This window comes from Polyergus mexicanus, unplaced genomic scaffold (assembly GCF_030449975.1).
Source record: "Polyergus mexicanus isolate NDT 795.1 unplaced genomic scaffold, iyPolMexi1.0 SCAF_4, whole genome shotgun sequence".
Classification (NCBI taxonomy): domain Eukaryota; kingdom Metazoa; phylum Arthropoda; class Insecta; order Hymenoptera; family Formicidae; genus Polyergus; species Polyergus mexicanus.
Window position 1 is genome coordinate 390,007 of NW_027223324.1, and position 18,327 is coordinate 408,333.

Here is an 18,327-nt window from a genome sequence, read left to right on the forward strand (position 1 = left end):
TAACAACTGTTCACGTTTTACGTCAGTGGCGTAGAATAGTATCGGTGTTTTAATAGCGTTGCATTATGTCACGTATTGTCGCCGTAAAATTTTACATAACGATTGATAAAATAAATTAAAAATAAATAAATAAATATAAAATATTAATCCAGATCAATATATGTGAAATTATTGCAATATAATTAACGTGTGAAATACGAGTATATGATTACGGAGTTACTCGAGCATATCTTTTTGCAGAAATTTGCAATTTGGTCTCTTCGGGCGTTTAAAAGATATGATCCTTTCATATTTATTACGCGTTGCAATAATTCTCATTCGTTATCTCCCTTCTTACGATCGTTCGCTTAAATCTTTTTCATCTTAAATCTTTACGGTGAATATGACGTAGTATTTTTACGGCTGGCGCGGTCGAGACGCAATTATGCGTTTTTCATCCAGAAGGGAGAAATGACGATCGTTTGGCGCTCGTAAGCGTAATGAGTCCGCGTTACTAATGACCGTACATTTGTGATCATGTCGAAGGACCGGATACCGCCAGACTTGCTGATCCAATCGACGATAGTCGCGACAACCTTGGCAATTACTACGGGCTCGTTTATGGCCCCCTGACATTTTTCTCGCGTGCACGAAATATCATTCGATCGCGATCGTTAATTTCGCGGTAGCTTTGAACTGGCAATCGCGGGCGCCTCGTAGCATATCGTGACATTTCGAAGAAACGTCAAACAACGCTTGTATCGGATATTATCCTCGTCGTAACAAGCATTAAAACGTTGTTTCAAACGCGCTCTCCAGTTAATTAATTTCTCAAGAGTCTTTAAAAATTTGTAGCGAACCGCAATTTGTACTATCAACGAGGTTTATCTCGTACTTTTATCACAGTCATATATATATATATTAAAATAAAAATTTAATCGTGCAAAACTATAAACTAGATGACTATAATTTCCTATAAATAACGCTGACAACTTTTAGCAACTTTTTGCCAATAGTAACCACCCCTACGATATCCGCTCAAACCCGAGATTGCGCTTCCTTGACATTACATTGCCGTTATCCCAGGATAACGACAATTGGTTAATCCGCCCTTTTCGGCAAAAGTGCAGAACGACTGAAGCCGCCGCTTTTACCGAAGGAAGCAATGTTTTTTCTAGTCTGCGCTTCTCGTGTCTCACGCACGTTCTTCTCTATGTCCAGTAACATTCAATCTTCCACAGACACTTAGGCTTGACACAAGCGCGTGCTGAAGACGCGCTTATGGGTACATTCGGTCCTATCTCTTTCTCTCTCTCTCTCTCTCTGTCTTTTTCTCCATGTACGAGCGCGTGACATAGGAGTACTTGGAGATACGAAGAAGGTAAGGTAAGTAAGGCTCGTGCTCTGCCCGGTGACTGAACCCACACCGCATTTCACGTAAGGAGCGCACATGTATGCACCAGTACACACGCGCAAAACCGGCGAGCACAAACACACGCTCATACTCGCCCAAGACATGAGACCGAAGAAAGAAGACCCGTTTGGAGAACCGAGAATCTCATCAGTTAAGATATCGACGTACTTTTTGGATTGGAGGCATAGGTACGATGAAGATTTACCGCGTATACGGGTGGAGAACGGTGGAAGCCACTCATTAATCCGTGTTATTTCGCTATCGCGCTATCGACCCCTAGGCCGTGAGAAGAACGATTATTACCTCGAGAAGTAGGTGCAACGACTGCGAAATTATGTGACGCTAAGAGAGTTATTTAGTTTCTCTCGATACTTGTTATAGAGAATTCTTATTAACGTGTATCTTGAATCTTGAACAAGTTCTATGAAAATCTTAGAGTATTTTTAATATTATACTAAATTATAAATATTATAAAAAAAAAGGATATTATCTATATTATAAGAATAAAATTCTAAAGTAATTTGCGAATCACGGTATAAAACAGAAATCCTAGTTTAAAATTTTCTAAGATTTTCCTTTGTAAAAGAAAAGAAGCTGATGTACGCAATCGCTATCAACTTGAGGCCTTGGCTTAACGTATCTCGAAGGCTCGAAGGGTTTGTTTAAGTATCAGAAAGTACGCGGAAGAGCTCGGCTGCATGGAAGGGAGGCTCTTCGTGTACCTGCGAGTGTGTGTGTCTGTGTGCTCTTTGCTCCGGTCTGTCGTAAACTTTCCGAGAAAGAGAGTCTTGATTACGAATGTCATGATTAGGAGAAGTGACATATTCACGACAGTCCGATCGCAGCATTTGCATTTGCGGAACGGATTTGTTACGCGCGTCGAAGAGAAATCAAGAGCAACTATTAAATAAGAAGAATAATGGCTACAAATATATAATCACGTACCTTGTCCTCGCATGTCTTATGGCAAATGTATTTGCACACTGAAACAAAAAAGATTCGCGCGAATGTTAATATAATTTCTTACTTGTCTAAAATTTATAAGCAAATTTTTAATCGAACGGTAAATAATAGATAGAGCCCTGTTTTTCTCTTTAATCGTATCACAATGCGTTGCAAATCGATAAAACCATTGTTGTACCAAGCATTATAATCACGTCGTTGATTCATATGCATCATGTTAATATACTATCGTCTTAATTACCCATTTGTTCCGGATGTAACAAATCAGTTCGATTTAATCTACACACGTGGCGATGTGCATACGGTCGAAAGTACATTTTTACATTAATCGTAATAATCATTTCATGTAATCTGGAGTACACGGCAATGAGACTTAATAGCAACGATAATACTGATAATAATAAGAAGAAAAATATCGAGTTTCGACCCCCGCAGCGACGTCGTTCTAACCGGCACTTTCCCGCCAAGCAGGAGCTTCCGTATCAACGATTGATTCCAGAGTACTACCGACGAAAGCCAGCTGTTACTTGGTACCCTGAAGGGAATGATGTTATCGACTTACCTCTGCAGCAGGAGGCTTGCTTAATCACCGCCTGGTGGCACAAATGACATGGTCGGGGTTTGCGCAATTGCTTGGTGCGGAACACGTGGCACTGTGGTTCAAAATCGCTCTAAAACATGGCAAAAGAGAGGACCTAATTATTATAATGTTCGTGTTTCAGATAATCAAGGGAAAAAAAACGACTGGCGCCATTCCGCCTTTTTTGTAACCGATTTTTTCGTCGAGATCGATCAATTAGTCGCGAGAATCTCTCGAACGATTAATCTCGTTAAAGTACGGCATTATAAATGAGTAGCTTGTTCGACAGTGGCACTCGAGGGGGAAAGAATGTCTGATGCCTGAAACGAGGTCGCGGATCTCAAGCTTTGGCTACAGCAAGAGCCATTATAACGCGATGAAATATTTACAAGCAAAATAATTAGATTGGGGGGGGACGCTTATGTTTAAACATGCATTCATTATATTAAATACACGGTTGCTTGAATGATTTATTAATGTATATTTATATCCGAACATTTATGATATCTTTATTATCTTGTCGTTATTTAATATATTATTCTGTATAAAAGAGACTTTGCAGTCGCGTTTTACAACAATGAATCAGTATTACAGACATTAGAGGAAAGTTCAAAAAGTCGATACGAATTTATATAATTTATACAGGAAAATGTAGGTTGATCAAAATTATTAAAAATTATTGAAATATAAATACTCTTATCGATCTAACGAATTTACTTAGGATGAAACGTCAGAATGCGGCGGACCTTCTCAATATTGCAAGACTCGGCAATGCGAGCCCATACGATTAATCATATAACAAACCGAGAGGATCGGCTCCGCTTAATCACTGCTCCGAGCATCCTCTCTCTCTCTCATTTTGCGCTTCGCGGCAATTATAATTATTCTCATGTGTGGCTTTTCTGCGGTCCCGGATGGAAGAGGGCTCTCGAGCGGACGGTCGGCGCATAAATTGAGAAAACAGAACAGCCATTCATTAGGATCGCGTTTATCCTCGGATACGCTGCCGGCGAAACGCTCGCCTTCTCTATGACTCCGATACGACGGTCAACCTGTTAACAGTACTTAAGCCGGTGCACAGCACTTCGTCGGGAGAGGCAGTTCGCAAAGTTATGCGCAAATAAGCGCCCGAGGCGCACCGCATCCTCCGCAAAGCGCAACCTCCGATTACGGACACGCGATGCGCTCGGGCCCTTCCCCGTCAGAAGTGGATACTCCGTCTTTTCACCCACGATCGATCAAATCCCCGCAGAGGCAAACCGCAGATTTGAATACGAGTTACGACGCCGATGAATCGCGCTCCGTTTCAAGCACGAACGAGTGATCGAATTCAAAATTCTATGTAAAAGAAAAAATTTTCTTGAAATCGAAATATATTTTAACTGAGATGTAAATACAGGTATGAAATAAATACTGTAGTGAACAAGGTTTCGCAACCGGCTTTAATACGATATTATTTTTTAAAGGAATTCATATTTTTAAGGGAAAAAAAAAAAAATGGAAAGGTATCTCAAACCATACAGAACGAAGCGTAATAATATGAGCATACATAACTTCGTAATTTGCGAGAGCTCACGAATACATATATTCACATATACACACGCGCATTTTCTTTACTGCGGATATTTAACGGGTTTAATCATCGCACGTGCAGTGCAGTGGAGCAGTAAAGCGTTTTTTAACGAGCCACGTAATTGAGAAGCGAGAAAAACACGTCGCTCGAGAGGGGCGAGATCTATGGTTGAGATTTGCATTTCGTTATCAATGTGTTAATTTTATTGCGTGCGGTGCATTCTCTCTCCTTTTTGTTAATTCTCTCTCTTTTTCTCCTCGCGCGATCGAAAACAAACGCGTTGACGGTTGAAGCGAAATTATCGGGCGAAATTATTGTGACGCAATATTTCGTAATTATCAGTTTTATCGACGCCACGAAATTTCATTTTTACACGTCATAAATTATTATGTTATACGGACTCGAAGAACAGCAGTCTTCCATATTGATCATTATACAACGCGATGCTTTTCTCACTCATCATCATCGTAAACGTAAGTCGCCACGTGCTTATCCTTTTTATCGAACGATAAAACACACTGTTGCCCATTGTATCGTCTAGCTTCGAGTCCTCGCGAAACTCGATCTACGGACACCGTGTTTGCCGGAATTACTTCTTGGCTAGTTTCTCGTCGTGTAACGATACTGCAGTTATATATCGCACGCATATTGCCGTCGTAAAAGTTGATTTACACGACACAATTGAAATTCACACACATATAAACTTTGAGATAAATATAAATTTTCTATGCTTCGATTTGCGACTTGTGTGATTTTAGCGTATTTATCATATTAATCTTATTTTAAAAAACAAAAATAAAAGTAAGATGATTTAATTATTATCAAAAAATTCGAAAAGATTCGACACTCTTTTCTGCACTCTTAAATATTGCTTACCGCGTAGAAATTATGTACACATCTTATCATTAGTGTATACCTACTAATTGCCAGATTCATTAGTACATCGAGACCTCTGACATCGCTAGATGAAGCATCATCATTGATCACGTGCGGTACTAATTGCTTTTTAATCTCTGTAAAAATTGGCGAAATCATACATTTCTACATTTTCTCGACATGCACGTCGCTCCTATGGCTTTTGAAAGCTCCTTCTCGAAATTTTACTCTATTTTATATCCTTATTGCAAAATCTCAGCCACCATCTTTTACTCTCAAGAAGTTTGAAAACATACATAGTTTTTAAATGTTATTTTTTATACGCAACGAAGTTACATTTTTTAATATATAGATTCTAAATAAATTTTGCATTCAAAATAGATTTCCCCGCGATGTTCACGCGAATAAACGAGATGGCACAGCGAGATTTTCGTTTAACGAGCGAGTTGATTTAGGACCGCATCACGGATAATCCATTTCGCCGCGGGTGGATAATAGGTATATTTCATAATAGATTCGGTGAATCATGCGATATATCATGTAACACGTAATTTCAGTGTTGCGCACGTTCAATAAACGCAATACGCATATAAAATTATGCGACCTAGCACAATATGTGATAAATGCGTACGACGATCCAATCCATTTTAATAAATCCAAAACGAATCAAATATAATTTTAACTTTAAGTGTCTTGTTTCAATTAATTTAGGATGCTCTACTATAATTTGATAATACAGGTAATATATAAGCGATACTACCATTTTAATGATTACATTATTGAATATATTTGTCTCTCTCATGCGTAATTAGTAATTATATATTATTATAAAGATTAAAGCCTTTTTATATATAACAATGGCATTCTCGTAACAAAAAGAAAAAAGAAATTAATCGAATAGAAATATATTAGTAAAGTTATTAGTAAATATATACACTAGTAAAAAAATAAAAAAATAAAAGTATAATAAACTGTGAAACACTTCAATTAAGGTAAAACGTTATTTAACAAACAATATTTTTGCTTTCGAATTATAGCAATAAATTCTCATAAATTTCTATATTTTAACTTGACTCGAGAAAGCAATGATACTATTTTTTTATCAATCAGCTACGATAAATGTGTCGATCTACTAAGACACAACTCTCGAAGATATCCCGCTGCGCATTGTCTAGTAGAGTTATCATGTTCTAATTAAGAAGTATAACCTGTGTTTCACTAAAATAAAAAAAAAAACTAAAGATGCGAAACAGAATTATAAACTTTTCAAAAAGTTTCTTCATAAAGATTTTAATCCTATTTAATTTTATATAATTATTTTTCTTAAAATGAACTTTTAATTAATTTTCTCTTTTGATAAGATTTTATTCGCTATTTTTACAATCCACGGTTGTAAACCTAAAAAAAAGACTCGAGAGATCCGAGTTCCGTAGTTTTATTTAGAAGAACCAGAATCTCAACCAGAAGAATCTATTTAAAGGTCTTCTTTCTCCGATCGAATATGGAACTCATGCAAAAACTCAGGAGCTTGTACGGGTTCAAAGCTCGGGTAAGCGATTCAAGTGGTATCGAGTGCGCTTTCTCTATCGCTATATCATGTAGACCAGTGAGATCGTTCGAAAGAAAACGAAAAGGATAGAGTGGCGAGAGGCGAACGCGCGAGTTAGAACAGAGCCGGGCTTTGTCGCATTCGCGCTTGTAAACGAATCGGAACACTTTGATTTCGCATTAACCGCGAGGATACAAAGACGGGAAACGCGGCGCGTTCTCTCTATCTCCCTCCCTTACGAGAGTCAGTTTCTCGTGCTTTCTATTTCTCCGGACAATTTTATCTTCATATTTTTCTAGACGGTATGTGATGTACGGGAAATATTGACGCAAGTTATTACTAGAGCAGCTGATAACTCTGGACATTCTTCGTGTGTTCTCTGATTAAAATATATGTAATGTATTTTATCTTTTTTTAAATTTTGTTAAAGACAAACATATATCGTTAATATCAATATAATAGATTTGGCAAAAATTAGAAACTTTATTTATGAAATCATCGCACAAGAGAAAATACGTATATTGATATCAAAGTCTTATCTATGATTGAGAAGAGAAAACAGTATTATACTGGCAAAAGTAGTTTACGCAGGACAAATGTCAGACACGTGCTATTATTCACCCTCAATAACAATCCTCAATTGATCGCCATCTGATCGTAACTTGTTCGACTGACAAATGATTCACCAAGGTGGCCGGTTTGTGTCAGAGGAAGTGACAGCTTGAAAAAAGAAAAAAGAAAAAGAACGAACGAGCGATTCAGATACGAGGCTAACGCTCGCAACGACAAGATCTTGGCTCGTATAGCGACTCGTGCACAGCAAGCGTCTTGTATTGCCGCTGGCATGTAAACGCGCGGACGCGTTTTCCCTCGAGCTTGCTTCCTCGAAAGCATCTCCGCGATCGCACGGAAGTGACGCATGTAATGAAGAACGACGAAGAAGAAGACGCGGATCCGCCGAAGATAGCGAAACGCATTTGCTTTAAACTTGCTAATATACCTTATCTACATCTTTATGAAAGAAGAGAAGATTACAGCTTTATGTTTTATATCGTAATATAATTCCAAGTTAAAATCTTCATAATTTTATCGAGATCAAAATTAATCGGCGTTACGCGTTAGAAAATGAAGATATCGTCACCTCGAGTTATATTTCCGGTAATCGCGGTGTACGAAGGCGAAATAACTTTCAAGGTGAGCGCGGCGTGATTACATCGCGAGCATTCACGGCTTAACAAATTGCGGGAGCGTGCGGGCGAAAGGGATGGAAAAGAATCCGGGATCCGTGTTCGTGGAGCGTGGCGATTTTATATCTGATGGCGCGCTCGTGTCCTGTGAAGCTTTACGAGGTGTGGTGCCCAGCGCTCCGCAATGACACGTGGTTACGGCAAGGGAGCTGGGACAAGAGGAAACGTACGAATATCGACGGGGGGGGGGGAGGTGGGGTGGTATCAATCAATTAATTAATTATTTACCTCTTATCGCTAGTAGATAAAATATAAATTCAGTATCATAGAAGCTAATTAATTAATCATTGACTAGATTTCTTGTATGACGTTTGATCTATCAGAGATAGAAAACTTGTTATACATAGTTTACTTATGCGTGCTTCAGAGATAAAATGTTGTTAAAATCGTTAGTTAAGACTGGAAATACTGTTCATGGTATATTATCATCTATCGGGCGCGCAATCCCTTTGCTTTTATGTCATTTTTTTTTTTTTTGTAGCAAATGACGTTCAGTGCCGATAACGTATTCTCGACTGTAACTTCACCTTTGAGCACAGCGATAATTCACCAAGTCACTGTACAACCATTGGCATTCCGGATGTGACGTTGCCGGTGTAATAAAAAAAAAGAACAATAGAAGAAAAGAAGAGGAAGAGATCGAGAATAAAGATTCGAACGGCATAACAAGAGTAGAGAGCAGAGAGAGAAGAATAAATAAGTATAGACGCAAGAGGAGAATAATATAATATATTTCTCGTAGAAAATTGTCGCAACTATCGATTATCTATATATGTTTGACGACTCGATCGAAATGTTTGATTTAACTTGACGCTTAACTTTCTATTAAAATCGTAGCAATATTTAATTATAGTTTTTAATGTTAATAAAAATTTTCGCACAAAGTAAAATTTCTTTTGAAACGGATTGTGGTTACGCCGCTGGTCGCATAATTTTGCCATCCCGATAGTTTCCAGCTGCCATATCGCAATTTCACCGTGGCCGAATCTCCGATGACATCGGAATTACGACGAGCGAGCAGAGGGAATGAGAAAACGAAGGTCGTGGGATGAAGATTAAGGAAGGAGGTATGGGCATGGCCGCGTGATTGGTAATCCTTTCGGCTTGTAAATCCGGCATGGAAATGGAACAGAACGCGCGTTCGAGAAACGATATTCGTTATTCATTGGGCGCCTGAGCGTGCGTGAGTTCACGCGGGCCGACCGACATGCGTTAGACCCGTGCGATCACGCGCCAATAAATTTCCATTTAAGGCCCCTCGTTGTTCGACTCTTGTGGGACCAGGTATTGAGTTTCACGGTGAATTTCGTGATACAAGTTTTGGCCGCTTGATAGAGGACCAACGTTGTTTTGTCGACCGTTGACACGAGAATAAAGTTTGCATTAAATTATTCTACTACGGATACATGTTACATCGTTAAAAACTTTTATACTATATAAAATATTTAATTAATTGTCCTACGTCTCTCTTATTTAGTTTGTACGATGTTGAGGAAGATATCGATTTTGACACTATACAATCGACGATTGCATCTCGCATCAATTAATTAAGCTTGATGATTAAAAAGATTGAAAAGGTTTAATGCAAGGGTGAATTGAAAACTTGCTTTTTTTGGAAAATTAATTTCAACTAAAAAAATTAAATCTAGATTAATCTTCTTAAATTATATTAGAAATGCATTCCAGGAAATGCTATCTTCATTCACTGCATAATCTACAATTTATTCAATAATAATGGGATATAAGATGGAAGTGGGCTTTTGGCGAGACACGGTGCTTTGTCACAATGCATATTCTATCTTGACCTTTCCGAAAACCATGAATCTTTTGAGATGCAATCCGCGCGGATGCAACAAGGAAACCGAGACGCTGACTATTGACAATGAACTTGGATAGATATCGCGGTATATGGGTTGATGAGGAAGGGAGACAGATATACATCCCCTCACGGTGCATCCAGATTGCGCGGCTGATAACGCGGTCTTGCTGTACTTGACACACCATACAGCGAGAGATTATGTTGCACGTGCACCGGATCGTGGCGATCTAGCATCCAACCGGCGAGGAGGTAAAATGCGGCATGACGGACGGCCGCGGCTCTATCTCTCGCGGACGTGCCAACCGGTTTCCTCGCGGAGAAAATTTTGCACAGGATTGCCCGGGATGTGTATGAATTGAGGTACACGTGCGCCGATGATCGCGCGTGGGCCACCGCGAAGATCGGCTGAACGCTCCGCAGGAGGATGGAGAGATTACATTACAGCTTTGTGTACAGGAATGTTGCCCCGGGTTTTTAGCCAAAGTCAACGTTTCCGCATACGCGATTCTCGGCAACGTTGGCCGTGTAACTTTCACGTATGCAGAATACGTTCCGCGTTAATGTCACTAATCATATGAGTACACAGAAAGTTTCTAATGAAGATTAATTCGAGAATGAAAGTATATTAACGTAAACGTTATAATTAAATGTTATAGCTATTTTAATATATTTTTATTTCTCTCGGAGAATTCAAACGAATTAATCAAACAATGCGCAGGGAGAAGGAGAGAGAGAGAGAGAGAGAGAGAGAGAGAGAGAGAAAAGGAAGTATAAAGTTTAAAATATCTCGTAGAAAATTTCAAACTAAATTTAATAAAGATATCTGTCTCTTGCATTTATAAACTGTAGAATAATAAATTGGTTATTCTCTCTACGAGATATTACAAATAATACTTGCAAAGTGAATTATGAAAGGCATGGCAGGCTATTATTAGATTTGATAAATGGAACGATAAAATAGCGCAGTTCGCCTATTACTCAAGCGCCAAGTTCGAATAAAAGTTTATTCTTAGTATTCTTACTAATTCTTAATAAATATTCTATCAAAGACAATTAATTTATAAACCCCTGAATTAGGCACTTGTGCAAATCATTGCACGCCATCATTCAATGTCGTTTACGATCATTCAACGTCACTCAAACGTGAGATAGACGTCGCGCGCGACTTTTGTTTTCTTCATTTCTATCGCCTTAGCAAAGTCTTTTCTCTCCACCATGGCAGAACAAACTTGGTATACGCGTGTGTTCACCATTTGTCACTCATGGTCGTGCGCGGTTTTTGTGGTCCTACGACTGAGTGAGATATGGACGACTCGAGGAATCTCGTCGCTCTTTTATGAGGCTTCGGCACATGTTTCTTTCTGGGAACTTGGTAATTTCGATTCGTTCTTTGTCTTAATGCGGTCAGAATTTTTAAAATTATTGCCTCGAATCGTAGTATTCCGCTAACGATAGATATACGGAAAAACAAAATAAGAAATTTAATTGAAAACTAGTTTAAATTAAAATAATTCAAAGTATGTATTGAGTTTGAATTTCTCTTCTATCTGTGAATTAAATTTATCATTCTGCGACACAATAACCGCGTAATGTAAAATAATATTTTCGGATTAATTTTATTTCTTTCTCTAAATTCATATTTATAAGTTTCTGATATTTTATTTTTATTGTATTATAATATAATTCTTCGATATATATGAATACTTATATTTTCTATAAATATATAGAAATCTTACATATATCAATCATAAGTATAAAGATCGAACAAAGTATCATAATATCCGACTTCGATTTAAAATGTCTCGCATGACTCGCATTATGACCGTAGCGGAAGGTCGGCTATTTTTTCAAAGTATTCGAAAAACTTATTGGACTGTCCATTCTAGATGGATAATAAGACAGTAAAATGTAGCGAAACAAATCAGAGTCAGTCGGATATCGCCGGTAATCCGGCGTCGTTTGTCATCGTTAGATAATCCCCAATAATTCCCGGTGACGGCGAGGAATCGCGTTAGTCGTATTTTCCGCATATGTTTTTGCGATCGGATTAAATATATAAAACACGTTATTACGCGAACATGGGTTAGAAATAGATCAGCAAAGCCGTTCTTGAAACGGATTAGCGAAAATATATTACGGAATGAATTCACTCTCTCTCTCTCTCTCTCTCTCTCTCTCTCTCTCTCTCTCTCTCTCTCTTTCTTTCTGTAAATGTGTGTCTCATCGAAATTTCATCGGACACGCAATACGCACATGTGTACGTCAGCGTGTATCGCTTCGTGATCGCTACATAGTCGAAATGTCATAAAGACGAAAGAGCGCCGGCCGCCGTCGAAGACACACACATGTCGCCCGCGTGCAGGGAGTGTTATTACTCGGAAACATCATAATCCTATGTTGGACGCCGATGGACACACGTACATATAAGAGGGTCACGTATAAATCTCTCCGGTCCCTTCGTTACGGACGCCCTCGATATGCTCATGGAATTTATTCATAGAGTCGGCGAGCCTCTATGTAGACTTAACAAACGCGGAGCGCGGTCCCTTTTTGCTATTTTACCCGAGAGCCATCAAAATATGAAAGTACCGTATTTTAATTTTATGTTTCTTTCTCAAAGTTGTTACCATCTTATAGTTCGTTATTATTGCGGCATTATATTGTATATCATTATATCAATATTATATATCGTACCGTTTTCTACGACATGTTACTTTTTTAATATATTTCTCGTTTTTATATACTTCTCGTAATAGCGAACGACATAATCACAGATAGTCCTTTTTTAAATTTATACCGAATTAGAAAGGGCACAGAGAGTTCATAGTAAAAAGACGGTGACATGTCTGCGAGTATATCAAATAATCCGACTTTCTACTTTCGCCGACGACCCTTTCATGTCCTCTCTCTTATCAACAAAATAATGGAAAATTCGCCTTTCGCAAGTAATGCTATAGCGAAGCTTTCACGACGAGTGTGCCGCTTCGAGGGATATGGTTCTTAGCAGTTTTAAGGGGAAAGAACGTTTTATGATTCCACTCTCATTGTCCATTTTCTTCGTTTTGACATGAAATGTTCAGTAAGTTCTTGGCAATCCGCTTGACCGACTAGAAGCAGCTGTTACCAACCAAAAGTTTTAGGAAGATTAAAGAAGTAAGCACACTGACCGTTATCTTTTGTCTATACTTTAGTTAGCCAAACGCGAGGCTGTCATTTCGCAACGTGCCTTCTTTGTAGGCATAATAAATCATTGAAAATATATTGCAGAAAGTTTGCAATTTGATGTCGATATCGTAGGCAGATTGCGAATAGATTTTAAATAAATCCACTGAAGAAGAAGGATTTTCAAGAATTTTCCAGTTGCTTTTAATTTTATGAATTTTAAAACCATCTATTCCGCGCGTGTTTATGATATAATCGATATAATTATTATTTATTGCCTTATTTAATTTCATGTTTACGATAATTAACCTTATTACTTTATGATGAAGTATCTGATGCAATCGCTCGTCATAGTTTCGAGACACGCACCTGTCGGATTTTGAACCAATGATAAAACACTTTCACGAGTCACTCATGTCAGAGACCTTTATATCTCGTTGATATTCCAGAGAGGCAAATGCCTGCCAGATAATTTACGTAATACGTCAATCGAGTATCTCATTGTCCACGGTAGCCACAGTAAGTACATAAGCGAATTGGAAACGCGTTTCAAGCCCATTTGAACGATTCACAAATGATTATCAAGGGCAGCAAAATCAAGAATAAATCTAATCAATTACCAGAAATAAATCTAATCAATTTTAAAAATTGCTATAATTTTCTCCATTTTTTTTTTCCAAAATGTAAAATGTATAAATATAGATTTTTATTTATTAATATATTTATTAATTCGAATATAAAGCGCAAAGTCAGATACGGATCGTAAACATGTATCACGCGCGGATGTAATGGCTGTTCCGCGATTCTTCGCCGTTATATATACGCGGCGAGTTCTGAAGCTGGACGAGCTTAATTATTCCTGATCGTCGAGCGGCGCGATAATTGAAACGCTCCCGAGGCTAATTACGGAGAATGCACAAACGAGCGGATGGTTCATAACCCTGGCTATCTGTCTATCTCGAATGGATACACATGCGCGTGCGATACGTCGTGCAACTCACAAGCACGCAATATTAGTTTTATTCGATCGGCAATGTTTTCGTCGTATTAATGTCAGTGATTATGTCATGGATGTAATATTATGGCACCGCGGTACGTAAGAACGGTTATTATCTTCTGGTCATCCAGTTTATGGCTGTCGAGCTCTACTGCCGGCGGGGTGGGTTATCACAGGTTATTCTGTATTGCTGCTTTTTTACCTTTTTTGCAGCGCTATTGCGAGAATACACATATATCGATGGAAAGCTCATTCAACGAAAGATCGAAGATACTTTTCGAGATTTTGTGGGTCTTACAAGATTTTAAGTAACAACTGTATTAGTTATTTATTTGCTTTTCAATGATCTTTTTTTTTTTTTTTTTACTTGTAATAGTTTGTAATACAAATTTTAAATAATAAATATATAATAGAGATTTTCTATCAATTTTTTTTTCTACACATGTGCAAAACTGGAAAGTAATCGTTCTCGCATGATACTCGATTATATTTCAATTTGATTTGACATAAGACATTGCTTTTCGTAAAAGTTGAAATGCAAAGTCACATGCATTTTTGTGGAGTAAATTTTCCAACTAATCTGACCGGTTGCGCTGTAGCGAGAGAATTATTTTTGTCGTCTGCAAAAAACTCTCTTATCTACGCAAAATCTCTCTTGCCTACTTTCTCCGTTGTTTATCTCGTTAGAATAGAACGGTGTGGCTACGTAAAGCATTAGCGTCAGGCGACTGACCCCAATAATTTAATATTTAATGCACATTACCACCGGTTTATGCATGACGCGTCTTATTTAAGGAGATAAAATGTCGGGCTGCAAGAAGAGGTTGATCAAAAGTAAAAAACGGCTCCTGCGGGCTGCTGCGGTTTTCTCATAAAAAGTCCGCGACACGCGACATCGCTTACATTTTATTGCATTGTAAGCCTTCCCGAGTGTATCCAAGTGATTTGTTGCGAGCATGAATTAAACGCCCCGGAATAAAATGTTATGCAGTCACGTATACAAACGTAAACGCAACTCCGAAATTGCATAAAAATTGCATAAAAATATTTAATAAGTAAATTTATTAATTGATGTTTAATTTTGAGATGTCGCCAGTAGATAAATTAAAGGAGTGTTTATATATGTACGACCCAACTGACAATTTATTGTTCGATTGTTATCACAACGTTTCGACCATATGGTTTTGGTCCTTATCAATTGAACTAAAATTACAATATTAAATAATGATAATCCCGTTACAAAAATGAAATAAACAAATTTATGTACCTGCATTGGTTAAAGTTGAAAGAGAAAAAAGTTGCTATGTCATAATGACACACTGTGTCAACCTCTCTATTTAAGATACCGAGAAAGACTAAACGACCTTTATTAATCTATCGTATATGTTATTTAAATTCTCTGTATCCTTTTGAGAGTTAACAGTGTTAAATTTATTAAACTTATTACAAAAATTTAATTAGTAATTTTATAGCTTCTACTATATGTAACATGTATTAAATAATATTCGCAAAGACATTGGTGGCCTTTCGGATTTTCCGAATTAATAATTAGGAGCGTAAGGGATCATCGATCGATAGCCGATTTATTTTCGAGATTCAATATAAAAATTCGCTCTTGCAAAATTTGTCCATGTGCATATACATATATGTATATATCTCGCGGTTTATCGATAATGTTCTGGATTTTCTAAATTAAATAATTTTCTAAAAACTTCTAATTTCTCTCGCACAATCTCTTTACAATTATGAATCCGCAATCTGGCGCACGATTACGTCTACATATAATAGGGTATAGAAGATTAAACATGAACGAATTAAACGTCGCGGCGATCAAGAATCGAATGTAAAGTTACCTAGTCATGTGCGAGGTATTATAGCAAATGGCTCGAGGTTAAATTCCCGATCGTCATTACAGCGAAATCATATAGCGTTTCATTGGAGCCACGATGCGAAAATGTCGGCGGTAAGATCTCTAATTCTCGATTAGAAATTGCCAGCGTCGTTCTTAATGACTTATCGTTAATTAAATCTGCGCAGTTTAGTCTTCTCCCCTTTATGCACTCTGCGCAGACCTAGAAACTAGGTTGCAATCTTTTTTTTTTCGAAACGCTTCATCAACGGAGATGGTTTGATCACTTGGATAATGGACTGTTTATAAGGTATACAGAGTGTTTTAGAATTATTGCCATTAATATCATTTTTTGAGTAACTTGGAATCCATTTACTTTTAAGAATAATTCTTAAGAATCATTGATTTCTCAGTAAAAATATTATTATAAAAAAATGTGTAGAGTAATAAATCTTTAAGTTATTAATCTTAATAGAATTGAAATTGTGTTGGACGATAATACTTAGTTTCTTTTTGTAAAAATCATAGTCTCTTCTAAGCGAGTATTAATGATGCATTTTATTGCACGATTCTTGCGTAACTTAGCAACAAACAGCGTATTTCATGTCAACCTTGACGTTCGATATGAGCTCACGTGTACATAAAATATTATTAGCAAGGATACGGCCTCCTTTGTTAATATTACGCACGTTTCTTATTTAGTACAATTATCTAGCATAACCATCTAGTACAAACAACAATCTGCGCAAAATAAATTCTTTTTCCAATAAAGAAATTTTGTTCTTTTTTTCAATAATAATAACAATTTTCGTGTCGTTTTTACTCAAACGCATTAATAAAGACTTTGTAAAAATATGAAAATATGAAACGACAATATGATACATTGAATTTATATTATGTAATTACATTTTAGCCCGAAAAATTTTTTCTAAAATAATAATTTAATCATAAATTTTATGTATTAGTAATCATCAATATATCTTTCTCACGATCTATGACAATCTCAAATGTTCCTACGCGCGCGAGAAAATCCGTCAGATAATAACGAAATAAGGTTTTTGTAGGCGTAGAAGCGGAAAATGTGTTTCCATGTTGTTGAGATTATATAACGAGCATAAATAACAGAATGTAGCCTACAACGCGACAGCGATACGATGAAAACTTTCGAAGGAATCTAGATCTTCTTCTTCGAATCGTCCTTGTTGCAGTAAACAGCTTTTTGTTAAGACATAGTCGGCAAGAGTCAACAGTTTTCTTTTTCCATCTTTCGCGGAAACATAGATCTGTATATCTCTACTCCAATTAAAAATACGCCAAGAAATGAAATCAGAGAATATTTTTATATTGTAAAGAGATGATTAAATGCGTGAACGAGTTTAAAGAAAGCTTGAATCTTTTAGCGACATTAAAAAATATTATGTATTATTTATAGATCTTTAATTGTTTGATTTCTAAAAATGTAAAGTCCTGTCAGAATCGATAAGTATGCGGAATACATTCAACTATTTGTCATAGATTACCTTGCCAATATTACGTAAGCCCATAAGAATATACTAGCGCGATGTATAATCAAGTCTATCATAAGCAATTCTTAAATTCATAAAACATCATTGCATCAGAAACATTAATCAAGTACACCTTTTTACTCGCTGCACTTCATTGAGAAAAATTTTCACGTGCACGTATCTAACTACGTGCCCGCTCCCGTACACGAACACGTGGCTATCGAACACATATCAATAACTCTTTGGCAAAGCTACGCATCACGCATTCGTTGGTGAATCGACGCGCATATATATTGTATGCATAATAGATATCACTACGATTATTATAAAATTCCAATTCTATATGATATATGAATTTGATCTTATATAGCCCGGTATATGGTTTAAAAAAAGCGGCAAGACAATATCACACAAGCAACGTTAGATATCTATAGTGTAGTTATTAATAATTAACATATAATTAAATTATTAATTGCAACCAATAATTTGCCAATTATATTGAATAATAAATCAATGACTTATGCTATTTCTAGATTTTGCGATATTAAAATACAAGAATTGCAAAAGAGAAAGAAATCAAAGTTTCCATTTTTTTATATTCCTTAGAATTATATCTTTCTACGAAATTTTATTTCGCTCTAGATATTCTCGAAACTATCATTCGTCATTTATCGCCCCATTAATTCAAACCAGATCAACCACCGCTAACTCTCAGCTTTAGATCTGACGCAACATTAACGGCTACAAACATTTTCGCAGATCTATATCACTCCAAATCTATGTATCTTTGATCCCAATTGGAGATCTCCATGGA

At 37.0% G+C, this 18,327-nt stretch overlaps 1 protein-coding gene across 6 annotated transcripts in view; it reads right to left on the minus strand.

Annotated features, from left to right (window-relative positions):
* By (focal adhesion protein tensin) overlaps positions 1 to 18,327 on the minus strand; it is a 156,103-nt gene that overhangs the window by 99,822 nt on the left and 37,954 nt on the right. For 5 of the 6 annotated variants that reach the window (XM_070293883.1, XM_070293893.1, XM_070293887.1 and 2 more), the window contains exons 2-3: positions 2,919 to 3,027; positions 2,339 to 2,376 (exon numbers count right to left, since the gene is read on the minus strand). The exons of the other annotated variant lie outside the window; for it this stretch is intronic. In XM_070293883.1, the coding sequence (XP_070149984.1) occupies positions 2,339 to 2,376; positions 2,919 to 3,027 (147 nt within the window). The remainder of the gene's footprint in view (positions 1 to 2,338; positions 2,377 to 2,918; positions 3,028 to 18,327) is intronic. 6 annotated transcript variants of the gene reach the window in all.